We start from the raw sequence: 17900 nt of genomic DNA, 5'->3' as shown, positions 1-17900 counted from the left end.
ATGAGACATATCTACGCTCAAAGGCGACGTTTAACATTAAATTCATTAATTAAATTTGGGAGAAAAATGAAAAGCTTTGGAGGTAAAATGTCAGCTGACTATGACAAAATGACTCCATGCCATCCATTTTCTATCACACTTGTCCTCATTAGGGTCACGGGTGAGCTGGAGCCGATCCGAGCTGACTTTGGGCAAAGACAAAAAGTACCAGCAGAAGTTGGGACAAGAACTGAAACAGTAATACATAATGAACCTATCAGTCATTGAGTTGTTTTGTGATTGAAAGTGTTTTTATTCCTTTGTGGTTGCAGTGCAGGTTGATTTCAAAAGGTTTCCACACACAAAAAAACAACAAGACTGGAATCTAAATAAAATCCACCTCTTCAGTCATCTAATGATGCCAAACATTTTTCAGAAATGACTTTGAGGGTGATTGATGTTACCGTGCGTCTTTTCAATTGACTAAAGGCTTGCTCACAACCAAGATGTCAATTCTGTCACTTTGCCGAGCCCGTAACTAAATGTTGAGGGACAGACAGAGTACAAACAATTAAGTCATGCTGTGTTAACATCAATACTTGTGACATTTACAACTTGGAAATGCATGGATGTCCATCCATGAGTTTGCTCCTCTTCAACACGACTCCTCTTCAATTATTTTTGATACTGGAGTAATAAAAAAAAAGAAAAAAATCATCCCAGGGCACAAGAGGGACTTCCTTGAGTATGAAATCTTGCGGCCAAAAACCGGGCTTGTTTCTGTGTTTTATTGCAGCAGCTCAGCTTTTTCTCTCAGTCAATATCTCCTCGTTGCGAAAATACGGATGATCTAGTGCATTCAGAGCTGATATTCGATCGCAGGGGTCAAAGGTTAACATTTCCTAAAAGAAAGGAAGAATAAGGTATGAGAAAAGTCCAATTGAAAAGTGACGTCTACTTATTCATCGTCTTGAAGGTCGCCATCAGCTCTAAGAAAAACACGGTTTACTGTAGAATGCGCTTTGCAAACATTGATAGCTGCCATTTTACAGGATGTTTTGCTCTCATCCTGGATGAAGCCAGTTGCCTGGCAACCGAAAGCGATTCGGAGAAGTTGTTGGTAAAAAGAATAATCAGGGTCAAACTCTCAGATCACGGTTGTTTAGTACAACTTTTACGACATTATATAAATCCATACTCTTTTACAGAAGTTATCAAGGACCCCAAAAGAAAAAAAATTAGCTTTACCAGCACTGTAGTGCTTTAGTTTATCATATGCTGTGTAAAGAAATAGCGGCGGGAGGGTAAATTACAGTTGTATGCTCATATATTATTTATAATAATATTAACATACCACATAATTAATATATGAATTGAATAAATGATGTTCAGATGTAAATGTGTTCTTATTATAGGAGAGTGGCAGTGTTTTTGTTTTTGCCATGCTGTGTATTTAGGGAAACGCAAGCGCCCACAAATGTCTCATTAAAAAAAAAAAAACGAATTAATAAAATGTTGATTTAAAGCAATTGTTATTATTGTGTAGTAAATGTGCAACTTGATTGAGGACAATGGCTGCAAAACTAAATTGTTGGTGAAGTCGAGAAAAGATGGCAAGTGGTAAATTAACATTTAGTGGTAGATAAACATCTCTGATATTTTACCAGCAGCAGTTGCGCTCCCTGCTCATCTATCTCTGGAACAAAGTCAGTTATGGGGCGAGCCGAGAAAGGGGGGAAGTGTTGTCTTGAAAGCGTAACACCAGTTGGCCACTCCTGCTCTGGTGGCAAACCAATCACTCTGCAATGACACGTTCAATTTCTGTGAAATGAGAATCATCAGCCAGGAGGGTTAAGTCACTCTGCACGAATGCATGACTCACTCAAAGATTTTCCCGAGTTGGTCCACTTCGGATTCTCCACAGAACAAGGGTCTAACAGGAAAAAAAAAAAAGTGTAGGGATGATAATGTTAATTGTTTCCTGTGCCATCTGATTGTAGAGTCATAATTTGACAACTGAATCAAGCGAACATATTTTACATAGCAAATCCAATTAGGAGAAAATATAATCAGGAGACATTTTCTCATGAGGTCACATCATTAGGTACACTTGCAGCTGTTTTCAAAGGTCAGCCTTCACTTCAGTTCAATTTTGAATGACAATGACATGGTGAAGAACTGCATGACATCATCATGTTCCTAGTATTTTGGTGAATGCATAGATTGTGATTCCATAGAAACTAATAAACCTCCATTTTCTATATACATATTAAATATGACTGCTCCCAACGCACGGACTGGCGTTTTATCGACATCACAATCAGCTTCTTTTAATCCGATTAGCATTTCTGCTGACTCACTTTCGTTTGAATATTTCCGCAAAGATGCAGCCGGAGCTCCAGATGTCCACAGGTGTAGCGTAGCTGGACTGCAGTAAAACCTCAGGAGGCCGATACCACAGTGTCACCACCTTGGAGAAACGGATGCACAGAAATGATCAACCACATTGAGCAGCTTGAATATGAAATTGTGGGTTTTCCTCAGATTTGAATTTGTTGCATGCAAAATATGGCGTACCATTAAATCACAATTTAAATAACACACAGTATATTTTGCTAAAATGTACACTGTAAATATCCAGATGTGTAACAAATATTTAAAAGTCCAGATAATATGGAAGTGCAATATAAATATTTCAAAGTGCACTGGTTCTTACCACAGGAGTGAGGGCCATGTGGCAGCTGTACATGCGCGCAAGTCCAAAGTCAGCTAGCTTCACCTGACCCTGGCTGGTTACCAAAATATTCTCTGGTTTCAGGTCTCTGTGCATTACACGGTTTGAGTGCAAGAATGCCAGACCACATAGCAGCTGTTTCATCAAGTCCTGCAAAAAAATAAATAAAATAAAAAAAAATCAAGCAGATAAAGGTAATCAAAAAAACGACAAAGCTGCAAAAAATAATGACATCCAATCCAACAAAAAATTAAACAACTTCGTTTCCGAGTAGGAGCTCACTTTGATGCGTTCAGGGGCCAACCCCGGAGCCGGCGCTTTCTCCAAATACGTCTTGAGATCTTGCTCCACATGTTCAAAGACTAAAGTGACTTTAGTCTCCTGCTCAGTCCTCTGGGTGGCACACACGTCCATAAGCCTGGAATAGTCAGGAGAGCAGCAGAGATGGGACCAAGTCACACATGTGCAAGTCTCAAGTGAGTCTCAAGTCTTAACCTTCAAGTCTCAAGTAAGTCCCAAGTCGTTTTTTTCTTGGGCAAGTCAAGTCAAGTCCTTAAATAGGTCAAGTCAAGTCCAAGTCAAGTCACCTTATTATTGCAATTTTACCCGCAGAATCTGATCTTAGTAACGTGAAAAGACAAGATATAAGTAACTTTAAGTAACCATCATTGTCCAATGTGTCTAACCTGTTTAAAAAATATGACAATAATTTGGATTTGCACTGTAATTACTGATATTCAGTAAAATACACCATGGAATCCAACAAAAAAAAAATTACCTCATACAATGAATGACAGCTCAATCTAAACAAATGAACGTCTGCCGACAGTGTCTGACACATTTGAGTTGCAAATATGAAAAAATAATCTGAAAAAATCTGAAAGAAGAAACACATTAAAGAGCATTAAAAACATTTTATGTTTCATCTGTAACATCTGGAGACACCAGAGCTCTATAAACTTCAAACGGACAAAGTCGTCTGGCTGTCTAAAATGTTTCTGTTGCATATCTTGAACTGTGCTGTCCGTCTTTTGCCGTCATAAATTTAATTACGATAGCCGAAGGTACAGCTCCCGCTGACATGTTTGTATATGTCTGATATAAAGGGGCGTGATTCTCCAATCAACACGGTCGTTCGTTCGAGAGGGCACGACTGATTGATTGACAGGGTAGCGATCCAATCATGACAACGCCATTCTCAGCCTGCGCTCCTACCGTGTTATCGATATTACTTTTTTAAATGTATTATTAATTTTATATTCAAACTGAAAACAGAAACTAAATAACACGGAAGTCATTCAAGTCATCGTGTCTCAAGTCAAGTCAAGTCCCGAGTCTTTAACTTCCAAGTTTTTTCATTTTTGTCAAGTCAAGTCACAAGTCATCAAAACAGCGACTCGAGTCGACTCGAGTCCAAGTCACAGTGATTCGAGTCCCCATCTCTGGAGAGCAGTGACCATGTCTGAGGGTGTGCTCACAAGATCCCTCACGCAACCGCTATCTTACCTGACCACATTGGGGTGGTCAAACTGCTCCAGTCGCTTTAACAGAGCCACCTCTCTGACTGTGGAGACTGGCAGGCCATTATGGTCCGTTTTGACTCGCACGCTTTTTAGAGCCACAAACCGACCACTCTCCATATCACGGGCCTTATAGACGGTCCCGTAAGCGCCGCCGCCGATCTCTGCCACTCGCTCATACTGGAGGCTGGTGCCCTGGGCCATGAGCGGTTTTACACTGACAGAGAAATACAGATCACGTTACTACATTAGCTTACAAAAACAATACAAGAAGAATCAAATCATCTCCCATAGGGGACATATAGTGAATCATCGGAAGAATTTTGGGTGGTTTGTAAGATGTTTTGTTTGACCTGAGTCAAGATTCAAACCCGGGACTTTTCAATTGCAAGGCAAAATCACTAACACTGGTGGTGTACAAAGTATTGCAGATAGTGAATATGTGGGGTTAAAAATTCCCAATATGCAACATTCCATTAAGTGATAGCAAGACTCAGAATGAAAAGGTTTTGTGGTGTAACCCACCAACAAAAGTGCACAAAAGAAAATTCCAGACCTCTCGGGATGACTACAGCTAACTAATTCACCATTGAAATGCCAAACGTTTTGGCTTTCCTGCCTTACTCATTGTTACTTTTAAATAATGAATGAGAGGCTGTTGCGTGGCTCGATTATTTCTTGAGAAGCCAACTCTTTTTGAATTAACTAATGCTGTCGAGAGTGTGCGTGTGTTTTTGATGGTGCCTCCAAGCCCTGCTGGGTTAGAGCTTGTTCAAGGGGGAGAAATGGGCTGAAGCTTGAATTGTTTCTGCAGGGGAGAGTGATTGAAGGGCAACGGAAAATGAAGAGAACCACTCGAAAAGCCAAACACTTCAGGCGATGAATCGAATGCCTTTTGTAGCGTGTCCCTCTTGATGTCTTCCAAAATCGTAACACTCTTTAGTGGCCTTCCAGCTTGTTAACAGCATGTCGGAATGCAACTTCACTTTTGTGAGGTTCTTTTACGAGTCATGAGAAGTTGGAAGTTGGTTAAACAGCAAATTATTTACACATGACAATCCATTTTTCAGAAGCTAACTAGTAATGCAAGCCAGCTTTACAAACAAATATGTACATTTACAAACACTTATTGCATATACTGTATTGTGGTAATAAATAATGAGTGTCTGAATAGTTATGTATCGTGCCAGACCGTTTTTGATGTTTTGTGCTGCCACAACGCACGTGACTGCATGCTGAGAAAGATGAGTCATTGTCTGAAGCAAAACTTACTGTCATTTATTACTGTTTAACTCTGACATTTCCTTTTTCCCAAGGTTTGCTAAGCCAAAGCACCCGTTTTATCATAGAAAAATGTCATAGCACGCCACCGAATGAAAATGTCAACAAATGTACAATAAATACAGAAATAATTATGATTGTGGCCTTTTGTTTATTTACTATTATTGAAGTTGGGGCTTTCAAACTCCACCATGCAAAGTCCAAAATGTGACATGTATATATCATGCATATTATGTAAAGGTCATCCATATAGCTGCTTACATAGGTGACTCATTCAACTGAGGATCAATTACCATTCATTGGACTCTGAGTTAGCCCTATAAACATATAATCGCTTATCCACCATCGTTGGGACTAGAAAGGCCACTACGAAGAATCTGATGTATTTTCATTGCATTATATGAGCTGATGCACAGCAAGACCCCATCAGTATCTTTCATTGCATTTTTCTTCTGGAGGAAGTCATTATGGAGTCAAGACAAATGACCACATGATCTGCCGTCCGTTCATTTTCTATAGTGCTTGTCCTCACAATGAGTGACTCACCAAAAGGCAGTATACTGTGCAGACAGACAAACAGTCACATTCAGACCTACGGACAATTTAGTTTGATTGAATTCAGTGAGTTATATGGAATCACAAAAAAAAAAAGTTCAAACTCTTCATAATGTTAGGTGTACTGCTTACAGCAAATTTGATCAATTTTCATTTTGTTCAAGTAGAAAACAGTTGCATTTAATCTTTTATAGTATTTAACTTGTTTTAAAATATGTACCCTATCTACAAGCATTTTTATTGAATCATTAATGATTCAGTACATTTTTTTTATTTAATGTATTTAAGTACAATGTAAATATTCACACTGCATAATATTACAATAAATTACAATCATATTAAATACCTGGATTCAGGCAAGCACGGGGAGAACAAGCAAACTGCACCGATTCAAATTTCAAATCCTGAACCTCAGAACTGATCACACGATATTTTCTTGTGATTTTGGATATGGTAACGCCAGCTAACATCTCATTTTTCAAATACACTAGCAGGGGAAGCAGCTGGAGACAACACTCATTCATTCATTCATTCATTCAAGCCTGTATTTCACCAAGCAGCAACGCCTGAATATTTATTTTTCATCAGGGTTCATTGCAAATGGTTGCAAAGACATTCGCCAGACATTTGGCAACAGTCATTCGTTGTTTCCTTGTAAAGAAACTTTGAAATTGTTTGCACGGAACCCTGACAAAGTATCCACAATCGCTTCGTGCGCAAACATTTGCAACTCAATGGTTTAAAGCTAGCCCCTGTTTGCCTTCGGACTGTTCTTAAATTAAAATGTACATTCAAGTGTATTTCTGAGCAACATTGGTAAGTTATCTAAGCCATCCGGACACATAAGGCCGGTGGGCGGCGACAGAGGGAGAACCAGGCCAGGAGGTGGGGGGCGCAACACGTGGTGCTGCTCCGTCTTTTGTTAATTCAAAGAGAACACTAACGCAACAAAAAAAACAAAAACAAGGAGCATCCACAAGTTTGCATCCACACCTCCATCTCCTGTGACGTGGCGCACGTCAACAAAAATAGACATGTAAAAACGTGCACATGTGCGACTTTACGTAAACGCCTTACGTCCAATGGCCCGACTGTTACCCGCACGGAAGAAAAAAAAAGAAAAGAAAAAATGAACAATATGTGTCATATACCTCCGCTTCACAGTATCTTACCTTGTCTCTCTCCAGAACCGGGTCCGCTTCCCTTTAGACCTTTATGAGGCAGACATGCTTTTCGATGCGGTGCCACGTAGAAGTTCTGCCCGACACACAAGGACTCAGAGGCGACCAGAACTTGTTGTGAATCTCGATCGAGAAAAGACAATCAATCGATAAGTGTTCCACCTCCACCCACTCTTTCTTTTTCCTCCCTAGTCTACACTCCTTTCGGGGGGTTGTCGCTTCCTGTTGCTTCAAGAAAGTCCATTCGGGGGCGGCGCTACATACATGCACGACTCTGGCATACAACTCGACTAGAATATCACTGTATTAGTTCACTCATCGCAGTCAAAATGCCATTCAGGAATTTTTATTATTGTTGTCTGCAGAATACAGAATACTCAGTGTTTTGGCAGTATTTAGTAGAAACCAAGGAGGATTTATGTTCATGTCGGATGATGACAACAGAGAAATTGTAAATTAACAAATTAAATAACCAACCTCACTTGCTTGTGTGTTAAGGATTACAGAATGCTTGGGTTTTGTGAATTAAGCAGAGACAGGGGCGGAGCTCCATAGTGACCACCCTTGGTCATTCTCTACTCCCCACCCTCCACCCCAAATCTAGGTGTAAATTTTGATACCTGTGATTTTTCTGACATTTTCACATGGATGTACCGATGCAGTATTCTTATATACCTTTTTTGATTGATTGATTGATTGATTGATTGATTGATTGATTGATTGATTGATTTTATTGAACGCAAACACTGCGAGATAAAGCTATATAGAATAAAGAAAATGATCGAGTATTAACAGAGTAGGTCTACAGTACTGCCTTATATACAAAGAACACAAGTCGTACAGACAGATACAGGGGCTGCACTAAATGACATCATGTGAGGTGTCAGAAGCTTTGATGAATCTCTTCAGAGAATAAAGCACAATTTTTAACAGTAAGCAGTAAACTGCCCGCTGGCCAAGCACGTCAAAACAAATTCAGAATGTCTTCAACTGGATCGGTAAGGAAAGGCGATGGTCACATTTTCAATTTAACAGTGTTCATTGATGTGTTCATTCATGTGTAATTTCATCCTACTTAAAAAGCACAAGTGGAAATTTGCGGTTTGTAATCATCACACGCGTCAGTACAGTATTTTTTACATTGCACTGCACATCACCCCACATAAACAAAAACATCACCCCACATGTTGGAAGCCAATAAACAAAAAAACATTACGTCTTTGCAATTGCGTCTTCCTGGCGTCTGCTTGCATATCCAATTACATCACCGTAATAAGAAGATGAGCGCTTACGTCATCTTTGTCAATATTCTGCGAAATTTGCCGTCGTTACGTGCACGTCACAGCGCCACGACGGACAGAAGCAGGCAATGTAAGTGGATCAAGTTCTGACTTTGTCTATTCCAATTAGTGCCGTCGGGGCGATCACTCGACGAGAATTAAATGTAAAATACTCATTCTGACGAAGAGGAGGCAGTACAGAGTTGGCTAAATGTATGCGAGGCATAATACAGGCTATCCACTTGCAACTCAACAAGCTATCTGTGGATTAATTCATGCATTTTTTGAGAAGTAGAAAATGCAGTCCATAGAGGGGTCCTCCCCTGCTGGCTGCTCAGCTTTGCACTTCTTCTAACAACTTCTACCAGCCTACGTCGAAATCAAGCTCATTGGAGCAGCGTGTCCGCAAGAGAATGATAGCTGGTGACTAACAGTGTTCTGCTCCAAATAAAGCAGAATCAGAAGACCCAAACCGGCTCCAGCATGACGGGGGAGATCGGAGGCCCTTCTGGGCCGCCGCTCAAACTCTCTTGTCCGGGAGAGGAAGAGGAGGTCAAGGAGGAGGAGGACGAAGAGGAGAAGGGCAAGAGGTATTGCCAAGTCCCAGGTGACAAAGTTAAACACCTGCAGGAGGACACCGAATCCTTGGACAATCTTGCAGAAAGTGAAATGTGCACCCCGCAGTGTCGGATCTGCTTCCAGGGCCCAGACAAGGTACACTTAAATTAATAAATCATTTTTGGGTGCATTCCTCTATTTACTAATTTAGACATCCACTTCAAATACTGAATGAACCGTATCTCCTCAAAGCAGGAAAGAATATTCACAAAAGGTTAGTGGAATGAAAAAAGGAGAAATTGTTGCATTGGTCTGAAACATTGGTCAAAACTTGAAAAAAAAAAACATAATTGGCCAACAAATATTGTATCTGACTTTTTTTCCTGTATCTAACCTACCGGTGTGTTGCGACGGCTCTTCCACTAGATGGCAGAAGCCGGTATGTCATATTGAACCGTGGACTATAAAGTGCCCAAATAGTACAGTGAAACTTTTTCAAGTTATGTCTCCATAAACGATACAAATTCGAATCACAACTGGACAATAGAATCATGTTTGATCACTAAATACATTTTGAGTGACAGTGAATAGGTAATAACAGAATGTACATAGCAATCAAGGCCTGGCTTGCCCTAAATTTGCAATGAAATTTGAGCTGTTGTTTAAAACGGGATACACACATGATTTTAAAAACTTTCGATGCCTGACACAAAACGTAAAATAATGGGCGCGTGTGCTGATAGTACTGACCCTTGGGAGGCAGGATAGTACTGACCTGTGGGAAGCAGCATGCCACAGGGCATCCACTTAATATTCATCCATCCGTGCTGGAGCTTATCCCAACTGACTTGTCATAGTCATATTAATATGCTCCATTTTGGTACTGCACATTGCAAGAAATGTAATTCATTATGTTGAAATTGTATCAATGTTATTTTTGGCAAGACCAATTGATGGAGGCTAGTATTGAAATGTGTGCATGAATGCTATTCATTTTAACGGAAACTATTCACTTGGTGGAATCATCTCCAACTTCATGTTAGGTGTTCTTTGTTTTCTGCAGGGAGAACTATTGAGCCCCTGCCGCTGTGATGGCTCTGTGCGCTACTCTCACCAGTCTTGCCTTGTCCGCTGGATCGGGGAAACAGGCTCCTGGAACTGTGAGATCTGCCGCTTTAAGTACCGAGTTCATTCCGTTTGCACCAAGAACCCACTGAAGGTACCATATTGTCTCCAATCTTGTATGTGTGCCAAAATGACATCCAATGAAAAGTATCAAATAGAGGAAACACATTCACAAACTTGTCATTGTCAGAAAAACCTGTTTAACCAAGAAGCAACTCGGGGACCACTGCTTTGAAATATTATTTTATTTTGCACCGAAAGAGGATGACTATTTATTTGCATCTGTATGTCTATTTTGGAAATCTTAGCTACATGTGACATAATTTGGACGGGTAAACAATTCATAAAAAGCTGGAAAATAAATAAAATCTAAATAATTAATCAATTTTATTTTTAAAATGTTACAATTATTTCCAATTTCGTAGACAACCTACAATACCGTGACGTACCACTAGAGGGCGTTAGACCACCGGTTGACATTCCTTGATCTATAATATTAACGCTTTGTATTAATATTTGTCTTGTCTGTTTTTGCAGTGGCAATCCATCTCTCTGACCTTGATTGAAAAGGTACAGATTTCAGCCATTATCCTGGGCTTGATGTTCCTCATAGCTAGTTTGGGTTGGCTTATATGGTCAATTGTCAGCCCCTTTGCAGAATTCCAGCGTAATAATTATATCTTTCAGATATTATACGGCATGTACGTCTTCATGGACTTCGTTTGTATAGGTATGACACAACAGATACACTTATTTGGCAAACTGATTTATTTATTGGCAAGTGTGACTGGGTTATGTGCATGTTTTGGAAAGTAAGGTTGTGCTTTGAATGGTGGACACAGTTTTGTTCATCAGACAAAATTTAATGTGTTGCTTCCAAGTCAAGCCATTCATATTTCTTAATTCTTTGAAAGTGTAATTAGAGTTCCAGTATTTAACCCAACCCTCTTTACTGCTCCCCTACCCTTTGTTCTTTCCACACAGGACTTCTAATCCAAGAAGGACCGTCTGTCTACCGGATCATAAGGCGCTGGCATACAATGAACAAAAAGTGGAGAGTACTAAATTATGACAAAACAAAAGACTTGACCAGTTCTAGAAAGAAACACCCCCGTGATGTGCAAAGTGACACTGCGGAAGTTCCACACAACGGGCAGGAGCCGAGACGGTCTTGTATTACCTTCTACGTTTGCAATATTATTCTGAGCATCCGCAACAGGCTAAGAAGGCCCAACAACAACAACCGTGCCGACAACCATGAGGCCGTCATGAGGGTGACCACTGTATAGCAGGGTCAGAAGCAGAGTTGAACTTCAATCCAACCCACACAAGCACATTTTGTCTATGTGGCCAAAGGGTGAACGGATTGGTTATATTGGAGTAAAAAAAAGGACATTTTCAAGACAAATGTTGAATAAAAGTATTTTTTTCTAACTGCCAGAAGTTGGAACCAATATAAGGTTCTAAAGTTTTTTTTAAATTTGTTTTACTGTCGGGACCAAGCATTGCCAGTCAGCTGTTTTCTGAAGAATTGACAAATGTCTTTTGTATAAATTGTGTTGGGCACATATGCATTGCAATTGTATCAACTGAGACATTTAAATTTGCAGGACTAAAGGATTAATATCAGGCTTGATAATAAGTATCCGAATAAAAATTATGCCGTGACATAATGGCCTCACTTTTCCTCAACTTGTAATGTTTTGAAATATTTTTACTTATTTAACCAGGCAAATCCCCTTAAGATTAAAAACTTATTTTGCAGGGGAGTCCTGAATAAAAGGCAATTACAACCAAACTTTTATTTGTCATATTTTATTATAGTGAAAGATGAATGAATGGAAATTATTGGAAAGTACGGAGCCTTCTTTTCTTTTTTTTCTTTTTTTAAAACAAGTGTGTTGGTCGCTTGATGATGACGTAACAATCCGCGACGCGTGTGTTTGGGAAAAGCATGCAGATGAAACCGTGACTCAAGAGTTGACATTTTAATAAGTTACTCACTTTAAAAGAAGCGAATAAAGGAAAAACTTGCGTGTTTTTTGGAAGCACATCTTTATCGAAGCCAAGATGAGTTCGTCAATGCCGCAGAAGCGTTACTACAGACAACGAGCACATTCAAACCCGATGGCACATCATTCGTTTGACTAGTGAGTGACGTCCGTGCATATTTACTTAATTCAACAATTTCAGGGAAACTTCTTTGCATCTTTGTTGAACTCTTTCCAAACGTGTTCATAGGAATTCATTGCTGTCATTCTTGTCTTGTCAGTCCTGTGTGTCCAGAGGAGATGGACTGGAGCACGCTCTATCCACAATTCTTTAGTGAGGAGCAATCTGGAGAAGGAACAGCACAAGTTGAGTTTGCAGATATTGGGTGTGGATACGGTGGGCTTTTAGGTAATTACTCCTTATCCATTCGACTTGCACTGTCTGCCAATCTTTAGACATTTGTATCATGCGTGGCTTCCCAGTGGAGTTAGCTCCACTCTTTCCAGACAAACTCATGCTGGGTCTGGAGATCCGGGTGAAAGTGTCCGATTATGTCCAGGATCGTATCAAGTCATTACGTGAGAGCAATCCAGGAAGCTACCAGAACATTGCCTGCCTTCGCAGCAACGCCATGAAGTATCTTCCCAACTTCTTCAGGAAGGGACAGGTAGAATTTTCATGCATTCCATTTCATTATTTTACAAGCATACACAGATGGAACAACTTGACACTCAATTGCGTTTCCATGCAATGTCAAATTGGGATACAAACACAAGTGACGTTTGGCCATATTGCGCAAATTCCGCTCTTTCCTACATTGTGCAGGAAATATGAATGTTACAAGTAGAAAGACCACTACTTCTCCAAAAAAAGAAAATAGCTGCTATAATGGTGAGAAATGTTTGTAGCTGCAAAGTTGGCAAAAATTAAAGCATGCAAGGGCCAGTCAGAGACTGTGGCAAGGCCGAATGTGGCCCCCGGGCTTTACTTTGCTGAGCTCAGGCTTAATAAATTCTCAGAGTTCAGATTTTCTTCACAGAAAATAAATTATTAATATACGTTGTAACTATAGCGTAGTAATCCTTATGACATCGCCATACAATTTTTCCACATTATTGTTGACGCGCAGGCTTATTTACATTCTTGGGAGTTGGCCAGTCAGTGTTTGGGGCCAAATGTGGCCTGTTCCCCCTTAGTATTTTGGCTTTATTTTGGACTTGGTAACCTTTCAGGAAAACTCGAAATCAGTGGTTCTTAACCTTGTTGGGGGTACCAAACCCCACCAGTTTCCTATGCGCATTCATCGAACCCCTCTAGTGAAAAATAAAATGCATTTTTTTTTTTTCAAATTCAGGACAGATGTTTTTTACTGGTGCACAAAAGGAGCCGTGCATGAAATCACCTTGTTGAAAGAACCAAACCCAACACAATGCATGAACTCACAACAAATTACATACCTGCAAATCAGTGTGACTTCTTTTCCCTAACCCAGGTTAAGAACCACTGCTCTAAATAATGCAATGAAAAAGCAAGCACAGTCACCATCACATAAATACTGCTAAAGATTAAGATTTTGATGCCATTATGATACTGTAAATTCTACCTTGGAAAACATCATTTCAGGGATTTCCGAACACTAACAACAAAATCCAGGATTTCACAACAATGGGGTGATTGATGTTGTATTAACAAGGAAAGGAGACTAGCTTGGGGAAAAAAAAAATAAATTGCACATTTCTCGTTACCATCCGTCCCATTCTTGTTGCTGTATGAATGAAATTCTTAGCTACTAGCTGATTGAAAGCATTTGATGGTCCAGTGCCAAGGTTACTATGATGTCATCAATGCTGTTTATATAACAAGTCACATTATTCAGTCACAGCCAAGCAGATGGTGACAATCCACCCTTATTAGGAGTGACTTTTAAACTTGAACTTGTAAAATGGATTTTAACCAAAGCGTGATCAATTATTGCTGTTTATTTGCTCTCCTGGTCTACATTGAAGTATAAAAGCTTTTCATATACAGTAGAACCTCTAAAGTTGACTCTATTACAACTGTCTCCATAATAAAAAAAATAACTTGGGGAAAAAAATGAACAGTTTAACTTTTTTTTCTCATATTCAATCAGCACAAAGTCCCCCGAGGCTCCTGCAGCCACCAATTATTACATTCACATCTTTCTGTCAATACCTGACATGAACCCTCAGAGAAAAAAAAGTGGTTTGATGGTTATTTGATAGCTCTGGTAGTCCATTTGACGTGAGATACTATAGGGACCTAAAAAAAGAAATTACAGTTTTTAAACAACCAACCGCAAAGTCTCAGGACGGCCATGTTAAAGAGGTTACATTATATAGGATCAAGATAGTGGTCTTAAAAATAGAAACTACAATTGCATGTGGGTTGGAGTGATTCAAACATTTTCAGTCTCGTGGGCTCATGCAAAGGTTTCTCACCTTTTGCCTTTACTTTCAGCTTAGTAAGATGTTCTTCCTTTTCCCGGATCCTCATTTTAAGAAGACCAAACACAAATGGAGGATCATCAGCCCTACGTTATTGGCAGAGTATGCCTACACACTTAGAATCGGGGTACGTATGACACCAAGCACAATCCAAGTCATGTAACATTAGCATGAAGCTAAATTATTTGGGTCTCCATAACGGAAAGTCAATATTCACCATTTCAGAAAGCCCCTTTAACTTGTTTTCCAGTTGCTCGCGTGATGTCACATCAGGCCCAGTAACTTAAATAACTAATAAGACGACTATTAATTAGGTTTGGTACAACTGTGATCTCATATAGCTGTGTTTTGATTGGAGGCCCGAACTGGGAGGCACACGTTCTGCCATTTCAAAGGCGACACACGTTCTTGTGTGTATCGAGTCTCACATTTGTCAGTGTCCGAACTTTATACTCGCTCATTTTGTCGCCTGATTTTACAGTGTAGAAATCGCTGGATTCCCTGCTGTGCCAAAACTTAAGCCTTCAGCCTATATACCTTCAATTTCAAACAAAGAAGGGCCTTATAGCGAATTAAGCTATATCGTTTTTCCTTTGGCATGCATGCATGCATGTGCGTCCGTGCATGCATACGTGTGTCCAAGGTCTGCCCGGCGGGCCTTCTCTTTTGGCACAACTGTGCTGGTAGGTGGGGTCGTCTGTCATCGACGTTTGCCCACATGATACGCCCCCATGAGCATGAATTACAATTATTGAGTGACACAATCGTTTGCATGTGAACACGAGTCTCATTTGCGACAGCTGAACAAATAAAGTGTGTCCATTCTGTCGTATCCCGGCTTCACTGTAAAATAAAAAAAAAGTGTGGTAAAGTGCAATGCAGTGTGGTAATGTGTGCCATGACTGAGTTTTCTAAGAAGTCCTTGTTCTCGTAAATCTATCTGTGCAGTGTCCAGTGTAAACTGCTGTGACATAGGGGATTAACCTCTGTGTTGTCTCTGGGTTATTTTGATCATGATGCCAAGGATCACTGCTCCGCACATGTGAGGAAACCTTCAGATGCAATTTACGCTGCAAGCTTAAAGATGCATTCCATGGGAATATCTTTTCATTTGACTCATTATGACTCACATATCCTATAATAGCAAATGAACACTTAAAATAGTAATTTTCAAACAGGATTAGGTTGGAATTTCCCATGGTTTTTTTTTGCGGGTGTGACGTCACACGCAGGTAGTACGGAGGAGTCCGACTAAAACTTGTCTCATCTCTGTCAACATTAATTGGTTATGACCCTTCCAGGCTCTGCGTTGAGTCTACGACAATGTGTATTGTGCACGCGATTTGCAATTTCATTTTTTGGCCTCAGGTGGCAGTAGTGATTAGAAACTCCAAATCCAGCACATTGCAGCTTTAATAAGTGGAAAGGCTCTTGCTGGACCACAGACCACTGCCACGGTTGCATAACCCTCATTTGGATCTGCACCAAGGTGCACACCACCAGTATTGACCCTATTTTCAAATTGATATCTATTTCCGCATAGTTTCCTTACTTTTGTCAAATAAATGTAAATATCATAAATGACATGAATTGGAATTTTTTGTTTTTTTTTCAATAGTGATTGTTATTTGTTAATAAACTCGGCAATTTATTTTTTGTGCTCTTTCCAAAATGCCCTAAAATAACCTCAAAGCCTTAGCTAATAGGAAAGTAGTAAGAAGTATGTTGAAGTTCTGAGATCTTTGTATAGAACCTAAGCCCGTTCTGGGTTGTTAGTGGAAGAGGTTCTGGAGAGTCTTTGCCACATGTATGTTTTTGCTCTGCTGTGTGGCTATTAAACAGCTCAGCTTACAAGGAGGTCTTGTTATTTCTTGACAATTGTTATTTTTACAGGTTACGCACGTTCCCGTTTCTGGCAAAAAGTCATCTGTAAGCCATTTATTTAAAAGGCTCATGTAAGATATGATTGAAATAGGTTTGTAGAATATTTCAATGAAAATTCTGGTGGGGCATCATTTACTACTCAGTTACTAAAATCATATTGCCATTTTATTTGATTGGCTGTTCTGTGTGTGTTTCTTTAGGGTTTAGTTTATACCATCACGGACGTGGAGGAGGTCCACCTTTGGATGGTGAAGCACTTTAGTGAACATCCGTTATTCTTGCGGGTCCCTGATGAAGAGCTGGTACGTGGAGAACACTGTTTGCAGGTCACACAACTGTATTTGTTTTCTGTCTGCTCCATTGAGGTCACACTTTTTTTTTTTTTGCGCTGTTCCAGTTTTCTTAGAGAGGTTTAACTTTTCAAGTGAAAACTTTTGGTCAATATTTGAACTCTCAAAGTTCCTTATTGTCATGCCTTTTTTTCAAAAGTTGGGAGGTAACCTTAACCCTTTTGGAAAAAGGCGCACATGTTCAGCTCATGCACGCTTGCCGTAGCTTCCGCTAACAACTCTTTAGCGTTGTGTAACATTTTCAAACAAACGTGGGTGCATCTATTTCAAGTTTTTTTCAATGCACGATGCGCAGGTGTATTTGTCTCATCCAAATACTTTGTTTTTGCAGGTTGATGATGTCATCATTTCTCAATTAGGTGTGTGCACAGAGGAAGGAAAGAAAGTGCAGCGGAACGAAGGGAAAAACTTTCGCGCGATTTTCCGGCGGATTGAAGATCCAGTATTGGTGGACATTGAATGAAACACAAAAAAAAAGTGACTTTTGCTCTTCTTGGTGCAACTTAGAGGATTAAACAGAGCGGCTGTTCGGAAAGACACATGGTCTTCTCCGGTTGTTGCCACGTTACACCATCATGGGGGGGGGGGGGGGGTGCAGTCTTTTTTTATTTTATTTTTTTTATTAATGATTTTCTCTTTCTAGATGCTCTTTTGTTTCTTGTAAATCACATTCAGTGCATTGTATCATACTTGTCATACAGTGGTAATAATAAAGAGCAGGTACATTTTAAAAGCAATATTTTACATACTTGATTGGCTAGCTCCTGTAAAACAAACGTAATTTGTTTTTTTTGGACAGTGACAACTATCCAGAAAGTTCATTCTGTCTATACGGGTGCCACGTTGCATATTTACCAACAGTTTGTTCATTGACCCAAGATTACAGATTGAATCTCAGACTGTGACAGGTTCCAGTTGTCAGTTTGAGTGCCAAGAGAAATCCGTGACACAATTGTCAGCTTTCAAAACTCATCAGTTAATTCTTTGCACTTTGAT

At 39.8% G+C, this 17900-nt stretch overlaps 3 protein-coding genes across 4 annotated transcripts; 2 read left to right on the top strand and 1 right to left on the bottom strand.

Annotated features, from left to right (window-relative positions):
- Positions 1–268: 268 nt before the first annotated feature.
- cdk4 (cyclin-dependent kinase 4) lies at positions 269–7496 on the bottom strand. Its single transcript, XM_037252316.1, has 8 exons — positions 7242–7496; positions 4220–4450; positions 2996–3131; positions 2696–2863; positions 2340–2449; positions 1862–1912; positions 1644–1779; positions 269–881 (listed from the first exon to the last, which is right to left on the bottom strand). The coding sequence occupies exons 2-8, from the start codon at positions 4435–4437 to the stop codon at positions 780–782; spliced, it is 921 nt and encodes a 306-aa protein (XP_037108211.1). The 5' UTR covers positions 4438–4450; positions 7242–7496; the 3' UTR covers positions 269–779.
- A 1281-nt stretch (positions 7497–8777) lies between these two features.
- On the top strand, positions 8778–11542 carry LOC119123317 (E3 ubiquitin-protein ligase MARCHF9-like). Its single transcript, XM_037252317.1, has 4 exons — positions 8778–9244; positions 10152–10307; positions 10751–10943; positions 11198–11542. Exons 1-4 carry the CDS (start codon positions 9014–9016, stop codon positions 11500–11502), a joined length of 885 nt encoding a protein of 294 aa, XP_037108212.1. The 5' UTR covers positions 8778–9013; the 3' UTR covers positions 11503–11542.
- Positions 11543–12126: 584 nt separating this feature from the next.
- On the top strand, positions 12127–17680 carry mettl1 (methyltransferase like 1). Of its 2 annotated transcripts, none has more exons than XM_037252363.1 (6): positions 12127–12363; positions 12486–12613; positions 12688–12872; positions 14684–14797; positions 16755–16856; positions 17236–17680. In XM_037252363.1, the coding sequence occupies exons 1-6, from the start codon at positions 12284–12286 to the stop codon at positions 17365–17367; spliced, it is 741 nt and encodes a 246-aa protein (XP_037108258.1). In that variant the 5' UTR covers positions 12127–12283; the 3' UTR covers positions 17368–17680. The 2 variants fall into 2 exon arrangements, with proteins under 2 accessions (XP_037108258.1, XP_037108259.1); XM_037252364.1 differs by having other exon boundaries at positions 12275–12363; positions 12455–12613.
- Positions 17681–17900: the final 220 nt, after the last annotated feature.

This window comes from Syngnathus acus, chromosome 5, assembly GCF_901709675.1.
Source record: "Syngnathus acus chromosome 5, fSynAcu1.2, whole genome shotgun sequence".
Taxonomy (NCBI): Eukaryota; Metazoa; Chordata; class Actinopteri; order Syngnathiformes; family Syngnathidae; genus Syngnathus; species Syngnathus acus.
Note: the sequence above shows the minus strand (reverse complement) of the source record. Positions and strands in the feature narration are given on the sequence as shown.